Raw genomic sequence first — 24493 nt, forward strand, 5'->3', positions numbered from 1 at the left:
GGATTTTTAGGCTGCATTAATTAGGTAAACCGGAACCGGGAACACTTCCCATAACACTCAATGTACAGTCGTGGCCAAAAGTTTTGAGAATTACATAAATATTGGAAATTGGAAAAGTTGCTGCTTAATTTTTTATAATAACAATTTGCATATACTCCAGAATGTTATGAAGAGTGATCAGATGAATTGCATAGTCCTTCTTTGCCGTGAAAACTAACTTAATCCCAAAAAACCTTTCCACTGCATTTCATTGCTGTCATTAAAGGACCTGCTGAGATCATTTCAGTAATCGTCTTGTTAACTCAGGTGAGAATGTTGACGAGCACAAGGCTGGAGATCATTATGTCAGGCTGATTGGGTTAGAATGGCAGAATTGATATGTTAAAAGGAGGGTGATGCTTGAAATCATTGTTCTTCCATTGTTAACCATAGTGACCTGCAAAGAAACGCGTGCAGCCATCATTGCGTTGCATAAAAATGGCTTCACAGGCAAGGATATTGTGGCTACTAAGATTGCACCTAAATCAACAATTTATAGGATCATCAAGAACTTCAAGGAAAGAGGTTCAATTCTTGTAAAGAAGGCTTCAGGGCATCCAAGAAAGTCCAGGATCGTCTCCTAAAGAGGATTCAGCTGCGGGATCGGAGTGCCACCAGTGCAGAGCTTGCTCAGGAATGGCAGCAGGCAGGTGTGAGCGCATCTGCACGCACAGTGAGGAGAAGACTTTTGGAAGATGGCCTGGTGTCAAAAAGGGCAGCAAAGAAACCACTTCTCCAAAAAAAACATCAGGGACAGATTGATCTTCTGCAGAAAGTATAGTGAATGGACTGCTGAGGACTGGGGCAAAGTCATATTCTCAGATGAAGCCCCTTTCCGATTGTTTGGGGCATCTGGAAAAAGGCTTGTCCGGAAAAGAAAAGGTGAGCGCTACCATCAGTCCTGTGTCATGCCAACAGTAAAGCATCCTGACACCATTCATGGGTGGGGTTGCTTCTCATCCAAGGGAGCGGGCTCACTCACAATTCTGCCCAAAAACACAGCCATGAATAAAGAATGGTACCAAAACACCCTCCAACAGCAACTTCTTCCAACAATCCAACAACAGTTTGGTGAAGAACAATGCATTTTCCAGCACGCTGGAGCACCGTGCCATGAGGCAAAAATGATAACTAAGTGGCTCGGGGACCAGAATGTTGAAATTTTGGCTCCATGGCCTGGAAACTCCCCAGATCTTAATCCCATTGAGAACTTGCGGTCAATCCTCAAGAGGCGGGTGGACAAACAAAAACCCACTAATTCTGACAAACTCCAAGAAGTGATTATGAAAGAATGGGTTGCTATCAGTCAGGATTTGGCCCAGAAGTTGATTGAGAGCATGCCCAGTCGAATTGCAGAGGTCCTGAAAATAGAAGGGCCAACACTGCAAATACTGACCCTTTGCATAAATGTCATGTAATTGTCGATAAAAGCCTTTGAAACATATGAAGTGCTTGTAATTATATTTCAGTACATCACAGAAACAACTGAAACAAAGATCTTAAAGCAGTTTAGCAGCAAACATCTTGAAAACTAATATTTATGTAATTCTCAAAACTTTTGGCCACGACTGTACTTGCTACATCATTAGAAGAATGGCATCTACGCTAATATTAATCTGTTTCTCTCTTATTCCGAATTCACTGTAGCCACCAGATCCAGTCTGTATCCAGATCAGAGGGTCACTGCAGTCACCCGGATCCAGTTTTTCTCCATTCTGTCACTGATGGAGTTTTGGTTCCATGCCGCTGTCGCCTTGGGCTTGTTTAGTTGGGGACACTTAATTTACAGCGATATCGTTGTCTTGATTGCAAATGATTGCATAGATACTATTTAAACTGAACTGAGATGATGACATCACTGAATTCATTGATGAACTGCCTTCAACTCATTTTGCATTATTGACACACTGTATTCCTAATTAATGTAGTTCAGTTGCTTTGACACAATCTTTTTTGTTTAAAGCGCTATATAAATAAAGGTGACTTGACTTGACTGTTGTGTCGTCCGCAAAGTTCAGCAGTTTGACATAGGGGTCTTTAAAGGTGCAGTTGTTGATGTACAGGGAGAAGAGCAGTGGGGAGAGCACACACCCCTGAGGAGCGCCAGTGCTGATGGTGCAGGTGTTGGAAGTGCATTTACCTTTTCTCACTAGCTGTTGTCTAAAGGCCAATTTATACTTCTGCGTCGGGTGCGCGTAGAAGGTACGGCGTAGCATACGCATTGACGTGTACCATACGTCGTACCCTTCGCCGTACCCTGACGCGCACCTCCATAAAAATGTAACTACGCGTCGCGGCGACGCGAACCGCAAGATCTGTGATTGGTCGGCTTGGTAGCATCGCATTTCCGGCTACGCATTTCCGGCGTGTTCTTCTGCACCGCCTGCCATTTTTAAATTCAGAAGTTCAGGTGAAAGTTCAGTGAAGAAAATGGAAATGGACCAAGTGACCGAGCGATTAGTTGAAGAAGTGCGGAAATACAGCCATCTGTATGACTCGTCTTCTGCAGAATACAAAGACTGCCAGATGGCAGCGAATTCGTGGAGAGAGATTTCCTCCAACGTCGGAATCTAAACACAGTGGAACATTAAAACCCGCCCCCGCCAACTAGCGTTTCGGCGGTGCAACTGCAGAGCAACGCAGACATAACGCAGAAGTATAAATGCTCACGACGGCGTCACCTACGTGCGTAGCCTACGACGTACACTACGGCGTAGCCTACGACGTACACTACGGCGTACCCTCGACGCAGAAGTATAAATTGGCCTTAAATGTCAGAGAGCAGGTGATCCATTGACAGATAGAGCTGGGAACAGAGAGCTGGGTAAGTTTGGTCTGGAGGAGTGTTGGGATGATTTAACTGGAGCTTGTATTAAAGGGATACTCCACCCTTAAATGAAAATTTTGTCATTAATCACTTACCCCCATGTCGTTCCAAACACGTAAAAGCTCTGCTCATCTTCGGAACACATATTTAAGATGTTTTGGATGAAAACATGGAAGCTGAGACTGTCCCATAGACTGTCAAGTAAATAACATTGTCAAGGTCCATAAAATGTATGAAAAATCGTTGTCAGAATACTCCATCTGCCATCAGACATGCAATCTGGGTTATATGAAGCAACGGGAACACTATTTGTAAGCTGATTAATGACAAAATTTTCATTTTGGGGTGGAGCAACCCTTTAATGACCCTTACGAAAATAAACCATGGTTTTATTGAAGCAAAAGTGTAGTAACCATGTTTTTTTTTTTGACTATTGATTACCAGTTTTACTACAAATACCATGGTTAAACTATGGTTAGTGTAGCAAAACCATGGTTAATTTGTGGTTACTATGGTTTAACTATAGTAACTATGGCAATAAAATGAATAGTCTTCAAGAAGTGACCTGAGGTTAGTAATAGCAAAGTGAAGAATTTACTGTTAGCTTATATGAGGCCTTAAACCTGATGTTAATTTTGATAATTTACAAAACTTATCATTTGATCATGTTTGTGATCTTATTTTCTCACTAAATTGATGAAAGCGACATGAGCACAGTGATCATTTTTCATTAAAAATATGTTGATCTTTTTTAATTAGATAAAAAGGAAACATCTTAAAAAGAAGCATCAGGAATAATGAAACATTTGTAATACACTTTATGTGTTAAATTAGATACTGATTAAAAAAAATTATAGCCTGAATGCACTAGTCACTTTGGATAAAATCACCTGCTAAAGGCATACATGTAAATGTGTTAATAAATAGCCAGTTTTTATATTGGAAATTGGTGAATAGCACTTAGACATGGCATAACAATGTCTAGCCAAAGACTCCCATTTTTGCTTAAAGGGATAGTTTACCCAAAAATTAAAAAATTTTCATCATTAACTCACTCATAGAAGACACGTAAGAAACTTTGTAAATCAATGGTAACCAAAATTGCTCACAGAACAAAAAAGAAATCATACAAATTTGGAATGACATGAAAGTCAGTAAATTATTACAAAATGTTTAGGTGAACTATCCCTTTTAATCAGCATGTCCAAATAAACAGACAGACCAGACAGACATCACAAGATTATTCTTCAAAAAAATTAAAAATGTCAATGTCAGTTTATTGATATGAAGATATCAAATGTAAACAACTTTTGATATATTTATATATTTTTTTTTACATTTTGTTTAAAGTATAAGATTCCGTTTTTATCACTGAGTTTACCTTCTGATGTCAGTACAGTATTTACACTGTATGAGGTACTTTTTAAAATTTTACCTAAAAATTATTAAAATCATATAACAATCAATAATTTACATTTTCTTTTAAAAAGGAAATTTTTTTGTGTGCGTACACTGCAATAAAACCCCCTTATCCCACTGCCAGAAATGTTACAAATATTTAGTTGAATGATATCATTACAGTAAACAGTGATGAAACAAAATTTAAAAATTGTACCAAAAATGATGCATTTTTCAGTAAACACTATTAATTCATAAAACTGTATGGTTGTAATTCTAATCACTTAAGAGTTACTGTTCGATCGGCTCCTCTTGATCCTCCCCTCCCTCTTCTCAAGCCTTTTCCTCCTCTTGCCACACCAACCCCACCTCTTCTGCCTCTGCCACCCCCCATAATGTTTCCTCTTCCTCTGCCACCCCCCATAATGTTTCCTCTTCCTCTTCCTCTGCCATCCCCCATAATGTTTCCTGTTCCTCTGCCACCCCCCATAATGTTTCCTCTTCCTCTTCCTCTGCCACCCCCCATAATGTTTCCTCTTCCTCTGCCTCTGTCTCTGCCACCCCCCATAATGTTTCCTCTTCCTCTTTCACCTCCTATGTTTCCTTGTCCTCTACCTCGTCCACCCCCAACAATGTTTCCTCTTCCTCCACCTCTTCCACCTCCTCCAACAGCTCCTCTTCCTCTTCCACCACCTCTTCCCCGGCCTCGTCCTTGCCCTCTTAACCTCAGGTCAGTGAAACGTTCATTAAGGTATACGGCAGTCTACAAAACAAAATAAAAACAGAGCCTCTAAAAATTGTAGAGTTTAAGTTTAATCATCCAAGTTTACAAAAAAGAATACAATATTGATGTCACACTTAAGGCTAATAAAATGCAATAAATTGTCCCCCATAATTGATTCCCCCACCTCACCTGGTTAGTAGTTGCTTTGTAGTTAAATTGCAGAGGAATCCCCTTAAGTGAAGAAGTACTGGCTCTAGATGATCTGCCCCTTAACACTGCCCCACCCCTCCTAGTCTGATTAGATGTCTTCCTGATGGATTGAAAAGAGTGAGAGAGAGACAAAGAAAAGATCAACGAAGAGAAATGTATAACCAGTGAATGAGAAGGAAGTGAGAAGGTTCATTTACTCACACAGCGACAGGTGCAGATTTAGCATTTGGCAGGGAAACTGTCAGCGTAGAGCCAGATGGTGCTGTTCTTCGACTTCAGTGTGTGTGTGTGTGTGTGACAAACACAGAGAGAGAAAACGAGCAAAGACTATTAGTTTACACACCTTGAGATTATGTTTTGGAATATAGAGCCATCTTCTTATGTAATTAAAACCCACTTTCTTATTGTCTGATACTTTTGTAGTTTCTCAGCCCTTTTTGTAGCGGAAAACTATAGTAACAAAGACAGGACACAGAAGTGAAGGTCAGAAATATATTAACAGGAAGGTCAATCCGTGTATAGGTTTTGTATAATGTGAATGTGTTTTATATTTATTAATAAAGATTGTCCTTCTTACCCCTATTTCTAACACAAATGGTCTTCCACCCCTTTGTCCTCTTGCTGAAAATGCACCCCTACAACCAACAACAGCAAACAAACTGTTATTTTGAACTGTAGACTGTGCTATGATGGGATAATGGCTCTATTCCTAAAGGTTTAATGTTATTTATAAGAAGATTTTTTTTATTTCACAACCCATAATGTAATGGGTTAACAGGAGCCTATTTTCTGTAGTCTTACAAAAATGAGCAACAGAGATGTCACCCAACACATCTTCTTTCCCCATTTATCATTCTGTTGTATTTTATATATTCGATTTTTAATGATTTTGAAATCATCCAGTATCTTATGCTCACCAAGGCTGTATTCATTTGACCAAAAATACAGAAAAACTGTAATATTGTCAAATATTATTATCTAAAATAATAATATTACTGCAATTATTATTGAAAATATCAGTTTTCTATTTTAATATAGCTGCATCTGCATGGAAATGTTTTCTATTACTTCTCGCTTCTGCATCTGTGACTTTCAGTTTTATATTTATGCAGATATTATGGCTTCAAATAGAATCTACAAAGAGACTGGGCTATAAATTGGAAGACTATTTCCCATGAAATACCAGTTCTCATGAGTCCCTGTGTCCAACTTCACTACTTCTGTTGATTATTACTAGTGTTACAGAATATTTTATTATTCAGATTTTATGAATGATAATGTTAAAAGAGAGAAAAGACTGTAGAACCTGCTCAGTCCGCCTCCTCTTCCTCTACCTCTTCCCCGTCCTCTGAATGTGCCCCTCGATGTGAATGTGGTCTGATCAGACTGTTCACCAGCCTATGATGAACAGTAGAAACATTGGTGAAAAATAAAAATCTCCTTATTATGCAAAGTGTTAAATTAAGAATGAAATTAAAAAGTAATCTGTGCTTCAATTACTTAACCTTATTTCAGAACCAGAAACAAAACAATGATTGATACCGTGGAAGCGGCATTTAGTGAATCCCTTCTCGACATCATGCCCCTTTCGGATCCTCTTTGTCTCCTTAAACCTCTCACCCTGCCAGGCCCTGTGAGACAAACCTCTATGAGGAACTTACAAGTCTTTATGAAGCATTTTTACCTTTTAAAACAGATCAGGAAGAAGTCATAAGCCAAACAGTCCAAATGTATCAGCTGTATAAATGCAGGAGATAAGAGAGAGTTAAGTATCAAATGCTTGCCTTGGTACTGCTGTGCTCCTCGGCGGAGTCCTCTCTGCTGCGGTGGAACCTGGTCGAGTTTCTTCAAGACGTTGTTCCTGTTAACAGCACGTTTAGTTTTAGCTCTGTTGGCAGCTCTGTTTGCCTTCTGTTCCTTCTTATTCAGCTTTATAATGTCGTCTGTGAAAACAAAAGGAACAAAGTTTTATACCTCTGGTTTATTTTAAAATGGCCAATGAAAGAGCAATCATTCATTTTAAAGATTAATGATATGAATGATATATTAGATAATATTTGGATATGTTACTTGTTCGAGCTAAATAGGGAAAGGCTTCAATAGTCATTTGCAGCATATTAAGGCTCCTTATGCCCTAAATGTATTTTGTTTATCTGATGGGTGGGTGGGTTTTCTGTTCAAAACCCCTCTCAATATACCAGATATGCATGACAAACTGACAAAACAACAACAAAAAAACATTAAAAGTATCAACCTTTTTTTTTACATTTGTTGACAACAATGAAGGTCTGTGTTATTAATATGGCTGACTGACTGCTGCTAGTCATAATGTGGCTACAGTACAGATGGATGAAGGTTTTATTTTACTTTAACGGTTGCTTAATTTTTTTCCATTCACAGTCATATATCATTTCAGTCATTTATTATAATGCTAAACTCAAGGTAAATGCTGTGTGCACGAGCACGTTGGTTGACAGCTGTTGGATGCATGTGACAGCTGACCGCTGTTGCTCTCTACACGTCAGCACAGAAGCGAAACCGACAGTTCCTGCCAACTCATCCAAATCACAATGACTTTAAGTTGGTGTCTCGCCTCGCAATAACTAACCTAATGACAAGTCGATTTTGTCCGAGCTTGAAGCGTGAGACTCCTGCATTTGCTCTGTACTCTCCATTTGAATATCATTCTCCCCCATTTCGTCTTCCAACGTCTTTTCGCACGCAGAGTTTCAGAAGCGTTGTTTGTCTCGAAAACACCCAAGTATTTACACTCGATAACTTCCAAAGGTATGTCAAAGCAGAAACGCTAATGACGAGACGAACTATGAAACCTTTTTGATTGACCCGATTTCAAGGCTCTTTCTTGGTGTTCATTTGTGTCGAACAAGTGTGTGGTGAGTCCTAGCAGCGTGACCCAGCCCAACAGCGCTAGGAATCTGACGACCAATGTGACAAGAGCCCCAAAATAGCGTTGTGTGTGTCTGTCTGATCCCGGTAGGCTGGTCATTACACACAACATAGCCAGCGGCAGGAACTCAATTCTTCACTTTTCCTCACTCATTTATTCTGTTTATCATAATCACAAAACATGTTTTATTATTAATTATTTTACAGTTATTAAAAATGTAATTCCTCACCTTTTTTTTTTCAATAGTTTCCTGAGCGGTTCTTGACGTAAGTTAATTAAGTTTGCAACCTGTACACACACAAAAAAGAGGACTCGATTCAACAAAGTGGTTGAAAAAAAACCTCCTTAATTTGTCATGAAAAATGAATGGGGAATACTAACATTGAAATAATAATAATAATAATAATAATAATTATTATTATTATTTGTCCAATGCAGATCAAACATACATAAATAAAGGTTTGAGCCTATACAACATTCTGAATGTGTAAAACACCCCCACACACCCCCACAAAAAAGCCATTAAGTACTACAATGGCATTAAAATGTTTGACATTTCTATATTTTTATTCCGTCAGATGGCACCAGATGGCACTAAAGTCACCATATTTTTAGGTTTTGGCTGTCTGAACTTATTGCAATGATATTTTTACTGAAGTAAAATGAATTTTAAATATAACATAAAAAATAAGCATATTTTAGGCTACATAAAAATCATTCTGGACAAATCTGGACAAACTCTTTCTTTTTTTATTGTTTCCTTAATCTGAGCGGTTCAAGACTTGGCTACTTTTCCTAAGTGTGCCACCTGAACACACTATATTTAAAATGTTAAAAACAGAGGACTTCATTCAACAAAGTTAAGTGGTTGATTTTTTTTAACTCCTTAATTTCTCCCATAGGAAATAAATGGGAAATACTAACATACAAAGCTTTTTAAAAATTTTTATTTGTCCAATAAATCCAGCACAATGCAGATCAAACACACACATAAATGAAGGGGTGAGTCTATACAACATTCTCAATGTATCAAACAATCACACTCTCTCAGTCTCTCTCGCTCTCTCTCTCTCTCTCTAACACACACACACACACACACACACACACATACTTGTTTTTGTGCATTGTGGGGGTCACCTGTCAGGATTGCTACATAGTGGGGACCACCCTTTCCTATGATCCTACAGACCTAAAAAAAAAATATTTGACAAAAACTACAAAGCCTTTTTAAAAGTATCTCTTCAGATTACAAATATTTCACTAAATAAATTCTAAACCTGACACAGTGGTCACTTGTGGGGACATTTCAGGTATTGAGTATATCTGGGGACCGGCAAACACACAACCAGTTTTTGGTCATTGTGGGGACTGGACTCACACACTCAACACCAGTCTTTGGTCATTGTGGGGACTGGACTCACACACTCAACACCAGTCTTTGGTCATTGTGGGGACTGGACTCACACACTCAACACCAGTCTTTGGTCATTGTGGGGATCGAATCTAAACACACTCAACACCAGTCTTTGGTCATTGTGGGGATCACATCTAAACACACTCAACACCAGTCTTTGGTCATTGTGGGGACTGGACTCACACACTCAACACCAGTCTTTGGTCATTGTGGGGATCGAATCTAAACACACTCAACACCAGTCTTTGGTCATTGTGGGGATCGAATCTAAACACACTCAACACCAGTCTTTGGTCATTGTGGGGACTGGACTCACACACTCAACACCAGTCTTTGGTCATTGTGGGGATCGAATCTAAACACACTCAACACCAGTCTTTGGTCATTGTGGGGATCGAATCTAAACACACTCAACACCAGTCTTTGGCCATTGTGGGGACTGGACTCACACACTCAACACCAGTCTTTGGTCATTGTGGGGACTGGACTCACACACTCAACACCAGTCTTTGGTCATTGTGGGGACTGGACTCACACACTCAACACCAGTCTTTGGCCATTGTGGGGACTGGACTCACACACTCAACACCAGTCTTTGGTCATTGTGGGGACTGGACTCACACACTCAACACCAGTCTTTGGTCATTGTGGGGACTGGACTCACACACTCAACACCAGTCTTTGGTCATTGTGGGGACTGGACTCACACACTCAACACCAGTCTTTGGCCATTGTGGGGACTGGACTCACACACTCAACACCAGTCTTTGGTCATTGTGGGGACTGGACTCACACACTCAACACCAGTCTTTGGTCATTGTGGGGACTGGACTCACACACTCAACACCAGTCTTTGGTCATTGTGGGGACTGGACTCACACACTCAACACCAGTCTTTGGTCATTGTGGGGATCGAATCTAAACACACTCAACACCAGTCTTTGGTCATTGTGACACACACAAAAGAGAATCTGCGTACTTTAGACAGAACAGGAGCTACAATTTGCTCCATGCTTTAATTGATTTTGTCGATGTTTGTTTTATATGTAGAAACAAAATTAACTGTTAGTACTTTAAAAGGTTTAGTAAAAAAAGTGTTATACAGTATATGACATACATTTTCAAAACTCATAACATCAGTACGTCAAAATAGTCAAGTCAAGAAACATTAGCATAAGTTTCAGTCGTCAACAAACATTAGTATAAATCCTTCATGAAGATGTTCACAGTAAACACTAGTTGTTTAAAAAAATATATTAATTAATAAAACCCTTCATGACAAACACTGCATTCTCAAGTTTTTGAAAACAAGTACAATAACTTTAGCATGAAAGTCTACCATGCTTGCGTTTATAGAAAAACAATTATACATTTGAAGCAGACAAGGATGAAAAAAAGTTATTTAAAACCTTAATTTTCGAAAGAACAATCTACATTTCCATACAATAATATGGAACTGATGGTCTATTGCGTTATAACCATGTGACTATGGAAGCTTGTTTTAAAACTATAAAAGCTTGTTTCTACCAGTGAACAATTAAATCTGCCAGTGTGTCAATTAATTTGGCAGATCTTTTCTGTTTAGAGCGGAGATTCGATTTTTGATGTAAAATTTAAGTGTGGACCACTCTCTATTTTTAAGTGCAAGTGGTTCCGCCTCTTTACACCTCATGCAGTCCGCCTTTCCTGGAATTTTGCGGTTGTTAATAAACCTCATCATATGCTTCTCCACAGCCTGTATCTCATGTTTGTTCCAGGCCGTCTTCTTAACGTAACCTGTGGGGGGAACACATTAGCATTTTACTCATGACAAGCACTTGCATAAACAATGCATTAACCAGTGGTCTTATGCAAATGAGTGGTACGGTACAGTACAGTTCAATTCGATTCGGTACAGGTAACCTTGATCAGGCTTGTGCTTTCACTGCCAATAGTACCCTTACTTGGTAGGCGTGGTGTATGGGGGAAAGCACGACATAGGCACAACTCTGCCTCTTTTTGTTAATGTCAGTTTTAATTTGGTAAAATTCCGAATAAATATATAAAGTTAAACATAATTTGTGCTCAGCCAAAACGACGACCAGGAACAACTAATAGATTCATGAGACCACGAATGCATGTTAGATATAGCCTACCCAAAACGAAGTGTACCTCTTAATCACTACACAGACATCAGAGTCAGCGGAAAATGTGGGAAGCACTAGCCGAGCTAAGGCTGCTCTCTCAGCGGATACATTAGCACTGAGGGAGAGTAAAGTGAAGTGACATTCAGCCAAGTATGGTGACCCATACTCAGAATTTGTGCTCTGCATTTAACCCATCCGAAATGCACACACACAGAGCAGTGAACACACACACACACACACTGTGAGCACACACCCGGAGCAGTGGGCATCATTTATGCTGCGGCGCCCGGGGAGCAGTTGGGAGTTCAATGCCTTGCTCAAGGGCACCTAAGTCGTGGTATTGAGGGTGGAGAGAGAACTGTACATGCACTCCCCCCACCCACAATTCCTGCCGGCCCGGGACTCGAACTCACAACCTTTCGATTGGGAGTCCGACTCTCTAACCATTAGGCCACGACTTCCCTTGATCCCTAAATCAACAGCACCTATCCCTTTAATTGGCTCACCCATAGTTAGAATACTAAAATGCGTCAAAAACATGTTGTAAATAGAATCCTGATGCAAAAGGAAATTTTTTTTCAGGACAATCAGCAATAAGTGAGGTGTAAGTAAAATGATCATACCTCTCTTTTTTTTGGAGACTGGGTCTTCTGGAAGTGTGCTGTTCTCACAAACAGTGTGCTGCGGTGATGATACTGTGGTGCATTCTGAAAGCAAAAATTAAGCCAGTCTTGAGTATTGACAAGTCTCTGCAGCAAAAAGACAGTCATCTCAAGAATACAAAGTTCCTGAGGTGCCGTCAGGGTCAGGGCAGGACAATATGGCCAAAATTTACATCACAATACATTTCTTAATTTCGGTCTATAAGATATCATTCCGATATCAATATTAATTTTGAAATGTGCAGTGCTCGTGTTTATTTAGCAATTTCAACCACCACAAATAAATAAATGTATGGGATAATGTAGCCTATATCCATATTCTATAGCCTAGATCCAGAAGGCCATGGCGGATCAGGTACCTGGGGGGCCATGGCGGAGCAGGCAGCTCGAGGATGATAACCTTGGCCCATAGCCTACCCACCCTTAATTCAGCCATGGCTATATAGCCCCCCCCCCCAAAAAAAATATTCTTGGGAAAGTCCAGGGTCTTAGGTTCATGGGGGCGCTGAGGAGGAGTGGGCTCTGGTGGGCGCTCAGGAGAAGCTGGCACTTAAGGACACTCTAGAGGAGCGGAGCTGGACGGGACCAGCGGAGGCTCTGGAGGAGGAGAGCTGGACAGAACCAGTGGAGCCAAGGGAGATGAAGGCTCTGAGGGGAGGAGAGGAGCTGAGAACTCCGGGAGAAGTGTCCCTCCTGGTTTGCCTACAGGAACTGTTGGGTGCTCAGGAGAAACTAGGGTGAGTTCTGGGGAATCGGCCACAGGGGAGGTTATTTCCGAGGAGCAGGCTTTAAACGGGACTTGCGAGGTGCGGGCATCTTGATGTTAACGGGGCTTGCCATGGAACCCTCTGGCGGCATTAATCTTGCTTTGGTCAGCGGCACAGACTTTGCCACAGATGGAACCCAGCCTGAGTGAGCCGTGGATGGCTACGGACTCGTGTTGGCCATGGATGGTGGCGGGCATGAGTGCGGGCTGAACAGCGGAGCCACGGACAGTGATTCAGGACTTGAGGCACCGGCAGCTGGAAAATCCGAGCTCAGCTGGGGAACAGCAGGTGGAACTGATAGCGGAGGGGCAGCCACATGTGACGACTGCGGACGGGAATTCGCCTCGTCCACGGTGAAGTCTGATCCGGCGATCCACAGCGCGAAGTTAATGTAATTCTTCAATGACCAGCATGGATCAGCTCTCAGCATGAAGAGATGGATATCTTCCTTCAACCTGCACCAGAATCCCTCCATTAAGGTAAGGTCATCCTAATGCGGCGAGTTGACCATAATTCACAAACTCCTGCACAAAACCCTCTAGATCTTGGCCGTCATGGAGGATAAAAATTGTGGCTCCTGAAGGGCTATGCTCACCATCCCTCGGGTCCACATTAATGGATGCCAGCTCAAGCCTCATCTTCTGTATTGGTTTGATCTTCTGTAATGGTCACTGGTCGGACTAAGAGGTAAGTAAACAACAGCGAAGTTTATTAAACAACAGGACAGCAAAGGAGCTGAGTGGAGATTGTTCAGGTGAGTATGCCAGCACTGAGATTCGTCTAGAGGATGATCCAGGAAATAATTTGATCTTTCTTGCCTTACAGGAGACTCGTAGAGACGAAGAGTGGAGACCAGGACTGACGGGAAACAGACACCTCGACTGGAGAATTGAGCTGGAGACGGAAGGGATCACTGAGGAAGGAGACAGGTGGTAAGATTCATAGGTAGGTAATAGCTTGCTTAGGATAAGGATACCAAGGGTAGAGTCCACGTAGAGTTTACGAGACCAGTTGGTGAATGATTCTGAGGTGTGTGCTTTTATGTGGGGCTTGATGAGTGAGTTAATTGGAGCGCTCATGGGGTGCAGGTGTGCCTGATCAGGAGCCAGGTTTGGGCGAGTGCTGTGATAAGAAGAGGAAGAAACAGACCCATCTGTGACAATTTCGGCATATAGTGTACGTCAACGGACTCCAGATGGTTGAGTTGTCAGCTTCAAAAGAGCAATAAACACTAAGTATATATATATATATATAAAATATGTGTGAGGAGTGGGGCGGGGCCGAGAGCCGTGGGAACGGAGCAAGGCCGGTGGAGTGATTGAAGATGAGCGACACTTGCTCAACCCACCGGTCTCAAGTCCCATGGAGGAGATTGGAAGGATACAAAAGAGTTTTGTGTTTATTTTGGAATTAAAGTCTTTATTTGATTGTCCGCCAGTTCCCGCCTCGGTCCCCGCCCCACTCGTCACAATATGCTTTATAAACGCCTTTCTCACGTCTGCTGAATCCTCGCTTTGTGCTTCTAATTCGCTTCAAAACAGCGTTTTGTTTTGTTCTCTCTCTGCGCTCTCAATAATCCCACAATGCCGACGTGCTACATCATCCACTTGAACTGCTTCCGGGTTTCAGAGTCAGCAGACGGGTATTTTGCGGACATTCCGTGAATCAGTCCAACTCATGAACTCAGAAATGGGCAACCGATGTCCCATTAATTGGGCAAACATAAATGGAACAAACTGACAACATGTAATCATTACCTTTCAAACTAGAAGGGGACTCCTCCAAATCACTGTCCACTGTAACTTCCTCTAAAGGTAGAAAATACAGAAATATATAATTTAAAACACAAGGTAATGTTATTCAAAGCATTCCCAAAATCTGAACCCATGTTGTGTACAGTGTATAGTACCTTCTGGATCAATGTTGATTTCATTAAGATTTCGCCCTTTGAAGTCTGCCAAGCGTCCTTTTTCGAGGGCCAGAAAAATTTTACTAATTTTGGCCAGTTGGAGGGTGCCTTCGGGTAACCTGTAAAATTGACGATGAACTCGAATGTCATGGCCTAGAAAGTCTGCCAACTGATCTAGCTCTGTGTTGCTAAGATTAAGAACTTCAGAAAGTGTCCCGATCTGTTTCCTCAACTTTGTTGAAGTAAGAGTCTGAGGATTTTTTGCGCTGCATGCAACAGCAAATTCTCGAATGCAATCAGAGCCTCTGAAAAACGTCATTGCAGATGGACGTGCAAAGAGGAAAGGATTTTCATTTGGTATTCCACACCTACTCCGATTTTCAATAAGCAGGCTGATTGATTCTTGCATGGAAGGTGTGAGAAGCACAGGAACCTTTCTGCCTCTTTTGCCTCTGATTTCTACACGCTTGAAGTACTGACATAGTTTATTTTCTAAATCCGTGAGGGCCATGCTAATATCTGGATGAGCCTCCGATTGGTTGCTGGAGATGTATGCAGACAACGGCATTTGTGACACTTCCCCTTCTCGTCTACGATTGAAAAGCATAACCTGAGTTAACGTGATCTTGGCCAGTTTTGCCCAGTGCTGAGATGATGGCTGTGTTAACAATAGTTTGCGATAGGTCTTCTCTTGCTCGTCAAGATATATATGAAGGAGTTTAACATCTTCAGTGAATGGAAGTAATTGTGGGGAATTCCACTTTGCTTCCTCCAGTGTTCGCCGGGCTGTTGAAGAAATGTATTCAGGCCATCTAGACTGATAAAGCTGTTGAAAGCTGTTCGCAATTTTTCCTGTCTCTTCATCTCCACTAATAGTAGAGTGGCTCTCAATGAGCATTGCGATTTTGTTCAGACTCTGTCCAAGTTTCACAGCCACACTAGCCTTTTCAAATACATTGGTCTCTTCATTGTAGCCAGCAGCCCTTTTAACTGCATTGATGGTATGCATGAAGTTTGTGGGATGAATGAGCTCTTTAATAGATGTAAGGGGGGAAACCTCTCTCGCACATATTAGGAGTCTTCCAAGCTCCCTCATCTTTTGGCGGATGTGTTCATGCATTTTAACTCTTGATCCATACTTGTTGTAAAGATGCTTTCCTAACTCTAAAATGCACCAGTCATTTCTAGTTTCAAGGGCCACTCGGTCCTGGTTCATTGAATTTAACAGCTTCCAAACACCATGAGTTACTCCTGGTGGGGGAGGTTGTGCAAAGCCACAAAGAACCTGGACACGGGTTTTTCCAGGTTTCGGCTTCTCGTCACCAGGCTTGAATTTGCAAACCTTGACATGTCGCCACAGAGTTTTCTTTAAGAAGAGTCCTTTGCAGTAAATGCAGTGCATAAAACTTTCCCCATCCAGGTTCTTTTTGGGCAGTTTCCGCGGAATCATCAGTCCTGCACCTGTATTAATAACAGTACTATTGTAAGCAAAGTTCCCTTTGTTACGTAGATACTCCAGTTGCATCCTCCTTTCTTTTGAGCCCTTTGGATGACTTAATGCTTTCGCTACCTCTACCTCATTTCTATGCTTTCGTTCCAGGTGTCTAGAAATTTTTGTAAAAGCACCGTCACAAAAAAAGCACTGTTGTTTTTTGCTGTACATTCTCAATCCACCTCTCTTTTTAATTATAGCTGGGATAACTACTGATGTTGCGCTGTCAAGAATGGAAGATGTGTCAGGAACTTTGGCTATGTCGTGGTTCTGGGAGCTCCCTAAGTCACCGCTGCTTTTAATGCTGAACTTTTTGATTCTGTTCACAGCTGAACTGGTCCGGACTGGCAAAGTCTGTAACTTTTTTCCTTTACCTTTTGGTGAAGCAATAAAGCTCATGCTACTATCTGATGTGTAACTCTCTGATGTGTCAGGAATATACTCCTCCTCACTAACAGATAACTCATCTTCACTCGAACCATCTGAGTACTCAGCAATCTTCCCTCTAGCCTTGAAAGACAATGACCATTCAGTTCATTTAATCCTCCATCATAGGCTATTCTCTACTCTATTCTATCCAAGCTATTAAAGTAATTAACACTTACTCTGGTGTTTTTTGCTCTTTTGGATGCTGTGGTACAAGCGGAATGTTGTTCACTCATTGCAAATGATGCATGATTCCGTCTGATGTCATCTTGAATGTCTGTATGGTCATCTTTACTGTTTACACTGGACTTTTCAAAGAGATCATCCGAATCATCACAAATCACAGATCTCTAAAAAAACAAACAAAAAACATCAGAATGACAAGTTTTAAATGATCTAGAAAAAAGTATGTTTATCATATAATGAAAAATAACTGTTGCCTTTTTTTACACTTTATAATTAATGTGTAAAATCTGTATCTATTAAATCAACATTTGTTAAATGCTCGATCCATGTCTATCAATTTAAAGGGATAGTTCCCCCAAAAATGAAAATTCTATCATTAAACATTACTCATCCTCATGTTGTTCCAAACTCATAAGACCCTTATTCATCTTCAGAAAACAGATTATAATAATTTTGCCATTCTAACTTCAGATGGAGGGAAAGAAAGCACTTGGATTTCATCAAAAATATTTTAATTAGTGTTCTGAAGATTAACGAATGTCTTATGGGTGTGAAACGATATTCACAATAGTAACTTGCATTTAGAAAACAGATTTTAAGAAGGTCCAAAAGATGGTCCTCTTTCAATTTTTATTTGTCCTTTTAAATTTACTTCACATTATTGAGCTAAAAATAGTGCAATTTAGGTATGGGGCAGGTAAAAACAAACGGAAGAAAATATACAAATAAATACCTTTTCAAAAGATGTCATAATTTTAGAACACAAAACCTCATCTTCGCTGTCCGAATAATCAACCAAAGGCTGTTAAGGACAAAAAAGAAAGAAAAATATGAAAATGAAGTGGAAGGGAGAAAATCCCTGTCAGACAGAGACCGAGACAAAGACACAGAGAGAGATAATAAATACACATACCTCAGCTGTGAATAGTGAAGTGCCTGCAGTAGTTACAGAATCCTCAGAGCAGTTCTCTATGGCTGTCATGTTGTCATCATCATTGCATGGAGGCTATAATAAAGTTGTTTAAAAAATAGTTACAAGGCATCACTTATTAGGCAAGGTCCCCACTATGCTAAACCTGTGAAATGTGTGTATTTGTTACCAAAGGGTTTGTATGGCTTTCGTAAAACTACAGGTCCCCACTACGTACATTACACTGGAAACAGTGTGTAAGACTTTCCCAAGTCAAAACCACATGTAATAAATTAATAGACAGACAGAAATAGACAGGCACAGACAGATAAAGAGACCGACACAGACAGAAAAACAGACAGACACAGATAGATAAAGAGACCGACACAGACAGACAGAGACCGATAAAGAGACTGACACAGACATACAGACAGATAAAAGATACAGACAAAGACAGAGACAGGCACAGACAGATAAAGAGACTGACAGACAGAGACAGATAGGCACAGACAGATAAAGAGACTGTCTCTTTATATGTCTGTTTTTCTGTCTGTGTCAAAGACACAGACAGAGATAATAACACTGGAAACGGTGTGTAAGACTTTCCCAAGTCAAAACCACATATAATAATAATAGACAGACACAGAGACAGGCACAGACAGATAAAGAGACTGACACAGACAGAGACAGGCACAGACAGATAAAGAGACTGACACAGACAGAAAGACACAGACAAATAAAGAGACAAAGACACAGAGAGAGATAATAAATACACATACCTCAGCTGTGAATCGTGAAGTGCCTGCAGTAGTTACAGAATCCTCAGAGCAGTTCTCTATGGCTGTCATGTTGTCATCATCATTGCATGGAGGCTATAATAAAGTTGTTTAAAAAATAGTTAAAGGTCATCACTTATTAGACAAGGTCCCCACTATGCTAAACCTGTGAAATGTGTGTATTTGGTACCAAAGGGTTTGTATGGCTTTCCTAAAACTACAGGTCCCCACTACGTACATTACACTGGAAACAGTGTGCAAGACTTTCCCAAGTCAAAACCACATATAATAAATTAATAGACAGACAGACATAGACAGGCACAGACAGATAAAGAGACCAACACAGACAGACAGACAGACAGATAAAGAGACTGACAGACAGATAAAAGAGACCAAGACAGACAGAGACAGGCACAGACAGACAGAGAGACTGACAGAAATACAGACAGATAAAAGAAACCAACACAGACAGACAGATAAAGAGACCGACACAGACAGACAGATAAAAGAGACCAACACAGACAGAGACAGGCACAGACAGACAGAAAGACTGACAGAAATACAGACAGATAAAAGAAACCAACACAGACAGAAACAGGCACAGACAGATAAAGAGACCGACACAGACAGACAGATAAAGAGACCGACACAGACAGACAGATAAAAGAAACCAACACAGACAGAGACAGGCACAGACAGATAAAGAGACTGACAGACAGAGAAACAGACAGACAGGCACAGACAGACAGACAGAGACAGATAGAGAGACTGACAGAAATACAGAGATAAAGAGACCGACACAGACGGACAGACACAGACAAATAAAGAGACAAAGACACAGAGAGAGATAATAAATACACATACCTCAGCTGTGAATCGTGAAGTGCCTGCAGTAGTTACAGAATCCTCAGAGCAGTTCTCTATGGCTGTCATGTTGTCATTATCATTGCATGGAGGCTATAATAAAGTTGTTTAAAAAATAGTTACAAGGCATCACTTATTAGACAAGGTCCCCACTATGCTAAACCTGTGAAATGTGTGTATTTGGTACCAAAGGGTTTGTATGGCTTTCCTAAAACTGCAGGTCCCCACTACGTACATTACACTGGAAACAGTGTGCAAGACTTTCCCAAGTCAAAACCACATATAATAAAATAATAGACAGACAGACATAGACAGGCACAGACAGATAAAGAGACTGACACAGACAGGCACAGACAGATAAAAAGACGGACACAGACAGACAGAGACAGATAAAGAGACTGACACAGACATACAGACAGATAAAAGAGACCGACACAGACGGAGACAGATAGGCACAGACAGATAAAGAGACTGACACAGACAGACAGACACAGACAAATAAAGAGACAAATATACAGACAGAGATAATAACACTGGAAACGGTGTGTAAGACTTTCCCCAAGTCAAAACCACATAATAAATTAATAGACAAACAGAGACAGGCACAGACAGATAAAGAGACTGACAGAGACATACAGACAGATAGAAAAACAGACAGACAGACACAGACAAATAAAGAAACTGCAGGTCCCCACTACGTACATTACACTGGAAACAGTGTGCAAGACTTTCCCAAGTCAAAACCACATATAATAAATTAATAGACAGACCGACGGACAGACAGAGACAGGCACAGACAGATAAAAAGACCGACACAGACAGACAGAGACAGATAAAGAGACTGACACAGACATACAGACAGATAAAAAGAGACCGACACAGACAGAGACAGGCACAGACAGATAAAGAGACCGACACAGACAGACAGATAAAGAGACCGACACAGACAGAGACAGGCACAGACAGATAAAAGAAACCAACACAGACAGAGACAGGCACAGACAGATAAAGAGACTGACAGACAGAGAAACAGACAGACAGGCACAGACAGACAGACAGAAATACAGACAGATAAAGAGACCGACACAGATGGACAGACACAGACAGATAAAGAGACAAAGACACAGAGAGAGATAATAAATACACATACCTCAGCTGTGAATCGTGAAGTGCCTGCAGTAGTTACAGAATCCTCAGAGCAGTTCTCTATGGCTGTCATGTTGTCATCATCATTGCATGGAGGCTATAATAAAGTTGTTTAAAAAATAGTTAAAGGTCATCACTTATTAGACAAGGTCCCCACTATGCTAAACCTGTGAAATGTGTGTATTTGGTACCAAAGGGTTTGTATGGCTTTCCTAAAACTACAGGTCCCCACTACGTACATTACACTGGAAACAGTGTGCAAGACTTTCCCAAGTCAAAACCACATATAATAAATTAATAGACAGACAGACATAGACAGGCACAGACAGATAAAGAGACTGACACAGACAGAGACAGGCACAGACAGATAAAGAGACCGACACAGACAGACAGATAAAAGAGACCAACACAGACAGACAGACAGACAGATAAAGAGACTGACAGACAGACAAAAGAGACCAAGACAGACAGAGACAGGCACAGACAGACAGAGAGACTGACAGAAATACAGACAGATAAAAGAAACCAACACAGACAGACAGATAAAGAGACCGACACAGACAGACAGATAAAAGAGACCAACACAGACAGAGACAGGCACAGACAGACAGAGAGACTGACAGAAATACAGACAGATAAAAGAAACCAACACAGACAGACAGATAAAGAGACCGACACAGACAGACAGATAAAAGAAACCAACACAGACAGAGACAGGCACAGACAGATAAAGAGACCGACACAGACAGACAGATAAAGAGACCGACACAGACAGACAGATAAAAGAAACCAACACAGACAGAGACAGGCACAGACAGATAAAGAGACTGACAGACAGAGAAACAGACAGACAGGCACAGACAGACAGACAGAGACAGATAGAGAGACTGACAGAAATACAGACAGATAAAGAGACCGACACAGACGGACAGACACAGACAAATAAAGAGACAGAGAGAGATAATAAATACACATACCTCAGCTGTGAATCGTGAAGTGCCTGCAGTAGTTACAGAATCCTCAGAGCAGTTCTCTATGGCTGTCATGTTGTCATTATCATTGCATGGAGGCTATAATAAAGTTGTTTAAAAAATAGTTACAAGGCATCACTTATTAGACAAGGTCCCCACTATGCTAAACCTGTGAAATGTGTGTATTTGGTACCAAAGGGTTTGTATGGCTTTCCTAAAACTGCAGGTCCCCACTACGTACATTACACTGGAAACAGTGTGCAAGACTTTCCCAAGTCAAAACCACATATAATAAAATAATAGACAGACAGACATAGACAGGCACAGACAGATAAAGAGACTGACACAGACAGGCACAGACAGATAAAAAGACGGACACAGACAGACAGAGACAGATAAAGAGACTGACACAGACATACAGACAGATAAAAGAGACCGACACAGACGGAGACAGATAGGCACAGACAGATAAAGAGACTGACACAGACAGACAGACACAGACAAATAAAGAGACAAATATACAGACAGAGATAATAACACTGGAAACGGTGTGTAAGACTTTCCCCAAGTCAAAACCACATAATAAATTAATAGACAAACAGAGACAGGCACAGACAGATAAAGAGACTGACAGAGACATACAGACAGATAGAAAAACAGACAGACAGACACAGACAAATAAAGAAACTGCAGGTCCCCACTACGTACATTACACTGGAAACAGTGTGCAAGACTTTCCCAAGTCAAAACCACATATAATAAATTAATAGACAGACCGACGGACAGACAGAGACAGGCACAGACAGATAAAAAGACCGACACAGACAGACAGAGACAGATAAAGAGACTGACACAGACATACAGACAGATAAAAAGAGACCGACACAGACAGAGACAGGCACAGACAGATAAAGAGACCGACACAGACAGACAGATAAAAGAAACCAACACAGACAGAGACAGGCACAGACAGATAAAAGAAACCAACACAGACAGAGACAGGCACAGACAGATAAAAGAGACTGACACAGACAGAGACAGGCACAGACAGATAAAGAGACTGACAGACAGAGAAACAGACAGACAGGCACAGACAGACAGACAGAGACAGATAGAGAGACTGACAGAAATACAGACAGATAAAGAGACCGACACAGACGGACAGACACAGACAAATAAAGAGACAAAGACACAGAGAGAGATAATAAATACACATACCTCAACTGTGAATCGTGAAGTGCCTGCAGTAGTTACAGAATCCTCAGAGCAGTTCTCTATGGCTGTCATGTTGTCATCATCATTGCATGGAGGCTATAATAAAGTTGTTTAAAAAATAGTTACAAGGCATCACTTATTAGACAAGGTCCCCACTATGCTAAACCTGTGAAATGTGTGTATTTGGTACCATAGGGTTTGTATGGCTTTCCTAAAACTGCAGGTCCCCACTACGTACATTACACTGGAAACAGTGTGCAAGACTTTCCCAAGTCAAAACCACATATAATAAATTAATAGACAGACCGACAGACAGACAGAGACAGGCACAGACAGATAAAGAGACGACACAGACAGAGACAGACATAGACAGGCACAGACAGATAAAAGAGACCGACACAGACAGACTGACAGACAGATAAAAGAGACCAACACAGACAGAGACAGGCATAGACAGACAGAGAGACTGACAGAAATACAGACAGATAAAAGAGACCGACACAGACAGAGACAGGCACAGACAGATAAAGAGACTGACACAGACATACAGACAGACAGACAGATAAAGAGACTGACAGACAGATAAAAGAGACCAACACAGACAGAGACAGGCACAGACAGATAAAGAGACTGACACAGACATACAGACAGACAGACAGATAAAGAGACTGACAGACAGATAAAAGAGACCGACACAGACAGAGACAGGCACAGACAGATAAAGAGACTGACAGAAATACAGACAGATAAAAGAGACCAACACAGACAGAGACAGGCACAGACAGATAAAGAGACTGACAGACAGAGAAACAGACAGACAGGCACAGACAGACAGACAGAGACAGATAGAGAGACAGACAGAAATACAGACAGATAAAGAGACCGACACAGATGGACAGACACAGACAGATAAAGAGACAAAGACACAGAGAGAGATAATAAATACACATACCTCAGCTGTGAATCGTGAAGTGCCTGCAGTAGTTACAGAATCCTCAGAGCAGTTCTCTATGGCTGTCATGTTGTCATCATCATTGCATGGAGGCTATAATAAAGTTGTTTAAAAAATAGTTACAAGTCATCACTTATTAGACAAGGTCCCCACTATGCTAAACCTGTGAAATGTGTGTATTTGGTACCATAGGGTTTGAATGGCTTTCCTAAAACTACAGGTCCCCACTACGTACATAACACTGGAAACAGTGTGCAAGACTTTCCCAAGTCAAAACCACATGTAATAAATTAATAGACAGACCGACCGACAGAGACAGACAAAAGAAAAGAAAGACTGATAGACAGAAGGGATGTCATGATTACATAAGGAGTACTCCATTTTAAAAAATTTATGATTACTATTTTAACTGTTGATTAACTGGCAAAATATCCGAAGTGGTGCATTCCATGGATGAGAATCCATGAAACGCTTTAAAACCACTTCCTAAGGCTGCACTATGCATTTAAACCATTTAAAACTCTTACTTTAGCAAAGTGCTATTGTGAATTCACTAAGGCTGCTATTCCAT

The 24493-nt window shown here is 40.9% G+C and overlaps 2 protein-coding genes across 3 annotated transcripts; both read right to left on the bottom strand.

Annotated features, from left to right (window-relative positions):
* Positions 1–4155: 4155 nt before the first annotated feature.
* LOC132140399 (uncharacterized) lies at positions 4156–8176 on the bottom strand. Its single transcript, XM_059549185.1, has 9 exons — positions 7807–8176; positions 6983–7141; positions 6741–6829; positions 6505–6596; positions 5776–5833; positions 5596–5648; positions 5400–5471; positions 5178–5298; positions 4156–5027 (listed from the first exon to the last, which is right to left on the bottom strand). The coding sequence occupies exons 1-9, from the start codon at positions 7892–7894 to the stop codon at positions 4545–4547; spliced, it is 1215 nt and encodes a 404-aa protein (XP_059405168.1). The 5' UTR covers positions 7895–8176; the 3' UTR covers positions 4156–4544.
* A 2758-nt stretch (positions 8177–10934) lies between these two features.
* LOC132141170 (uncharacterized) lies at positions 10935–19727 on the bottom strand. Of its 2 annotated transcripts, XM_059550470.1 has the most exons (9): positions 19639–19727; positions 18778–18870; positions 18002–18094; positions 17822–17890; positions 17082–17252; positions 14985–16986; positions 14833–14883; positions 12270–12353; positions 10935–11296 (listed from the first exon to the last, which is right to left on the bottom strand). In XM_059550470.1, the coding sequence occupies exons 1-9, from the start codon at positions 19705–19707 to the stop codon at positions 11079–11081; spliced, it is 2850 nt and encodes a 949-aa protein (XP_059406453.1). In that variant the 5' UTR covers positions 19708–19727; the 3' UTR covers positions 10935–11078. The 2 variants fall into 2 exon arrangements, with proteins under 2 accessions (XP_059406453.1, XP_059406454.1); XM_059550471.1 differs by lacking the exon at positions 18002–18094.
* Positions 19728–24493: the final 4766 nt, after the last annotated feature.

This window comes from Carassius carassius, chromosome 5 (genome assembly GCF_963082965.1).
Source record: "Carassius carassius chromosome 5, fCarCar2.1, whole genome shotgun sequence".
Lineage (NCBI taxonomy): Eukaryota > Metazoa > Chordata > Actinopteri > Cypriniformes > Cyprinidae > Carassius > Carassius carassius.

Coding starts and splice junctions, on each gene's coding strand:
- LOC132140399 (XM_059549185.1), bottom strand. CDS start 7,894: ATGGGGGAGAATGATATTCAAATGGAGAGTACAGAGCAAATGCAGGAG. Junction 7,142..7,806: donor CAAAATCGACTTGTCATTAG/GTTAGTTATTGC, acceptor TTGTTTTCACAG/ACGACATTATAAAGCTGAAT. Junction 6,830..6,982: donor AGGAGCACAGCAGTACCAAG/GCAAGCATTTGA, acceptor TTTGTCTCACAG/GGCCTGGCAGGGTGAGAGGT.
- LOC132141170 (XM_059550470.1), bottom strand. CDS start 19,707: ATGACAGCCATAGAGAACTGCTCTGAGGATTCTGTAACTACTGCAGGC. Junction 16,987..17,081: donor AAAGAGCAAAAAACACCAGA/GTAAGTGTTAAT, acceptor TTGTCTTTCAAG/GCTAGAGGGAAGATTGCTGA. Junction 14,884..14,984: donor AATCAACATTGATCCAGAAG/GTACTATACACT, acceptor TTCTACCTTTAG/AGGAAGTTACAGTGGACAGT.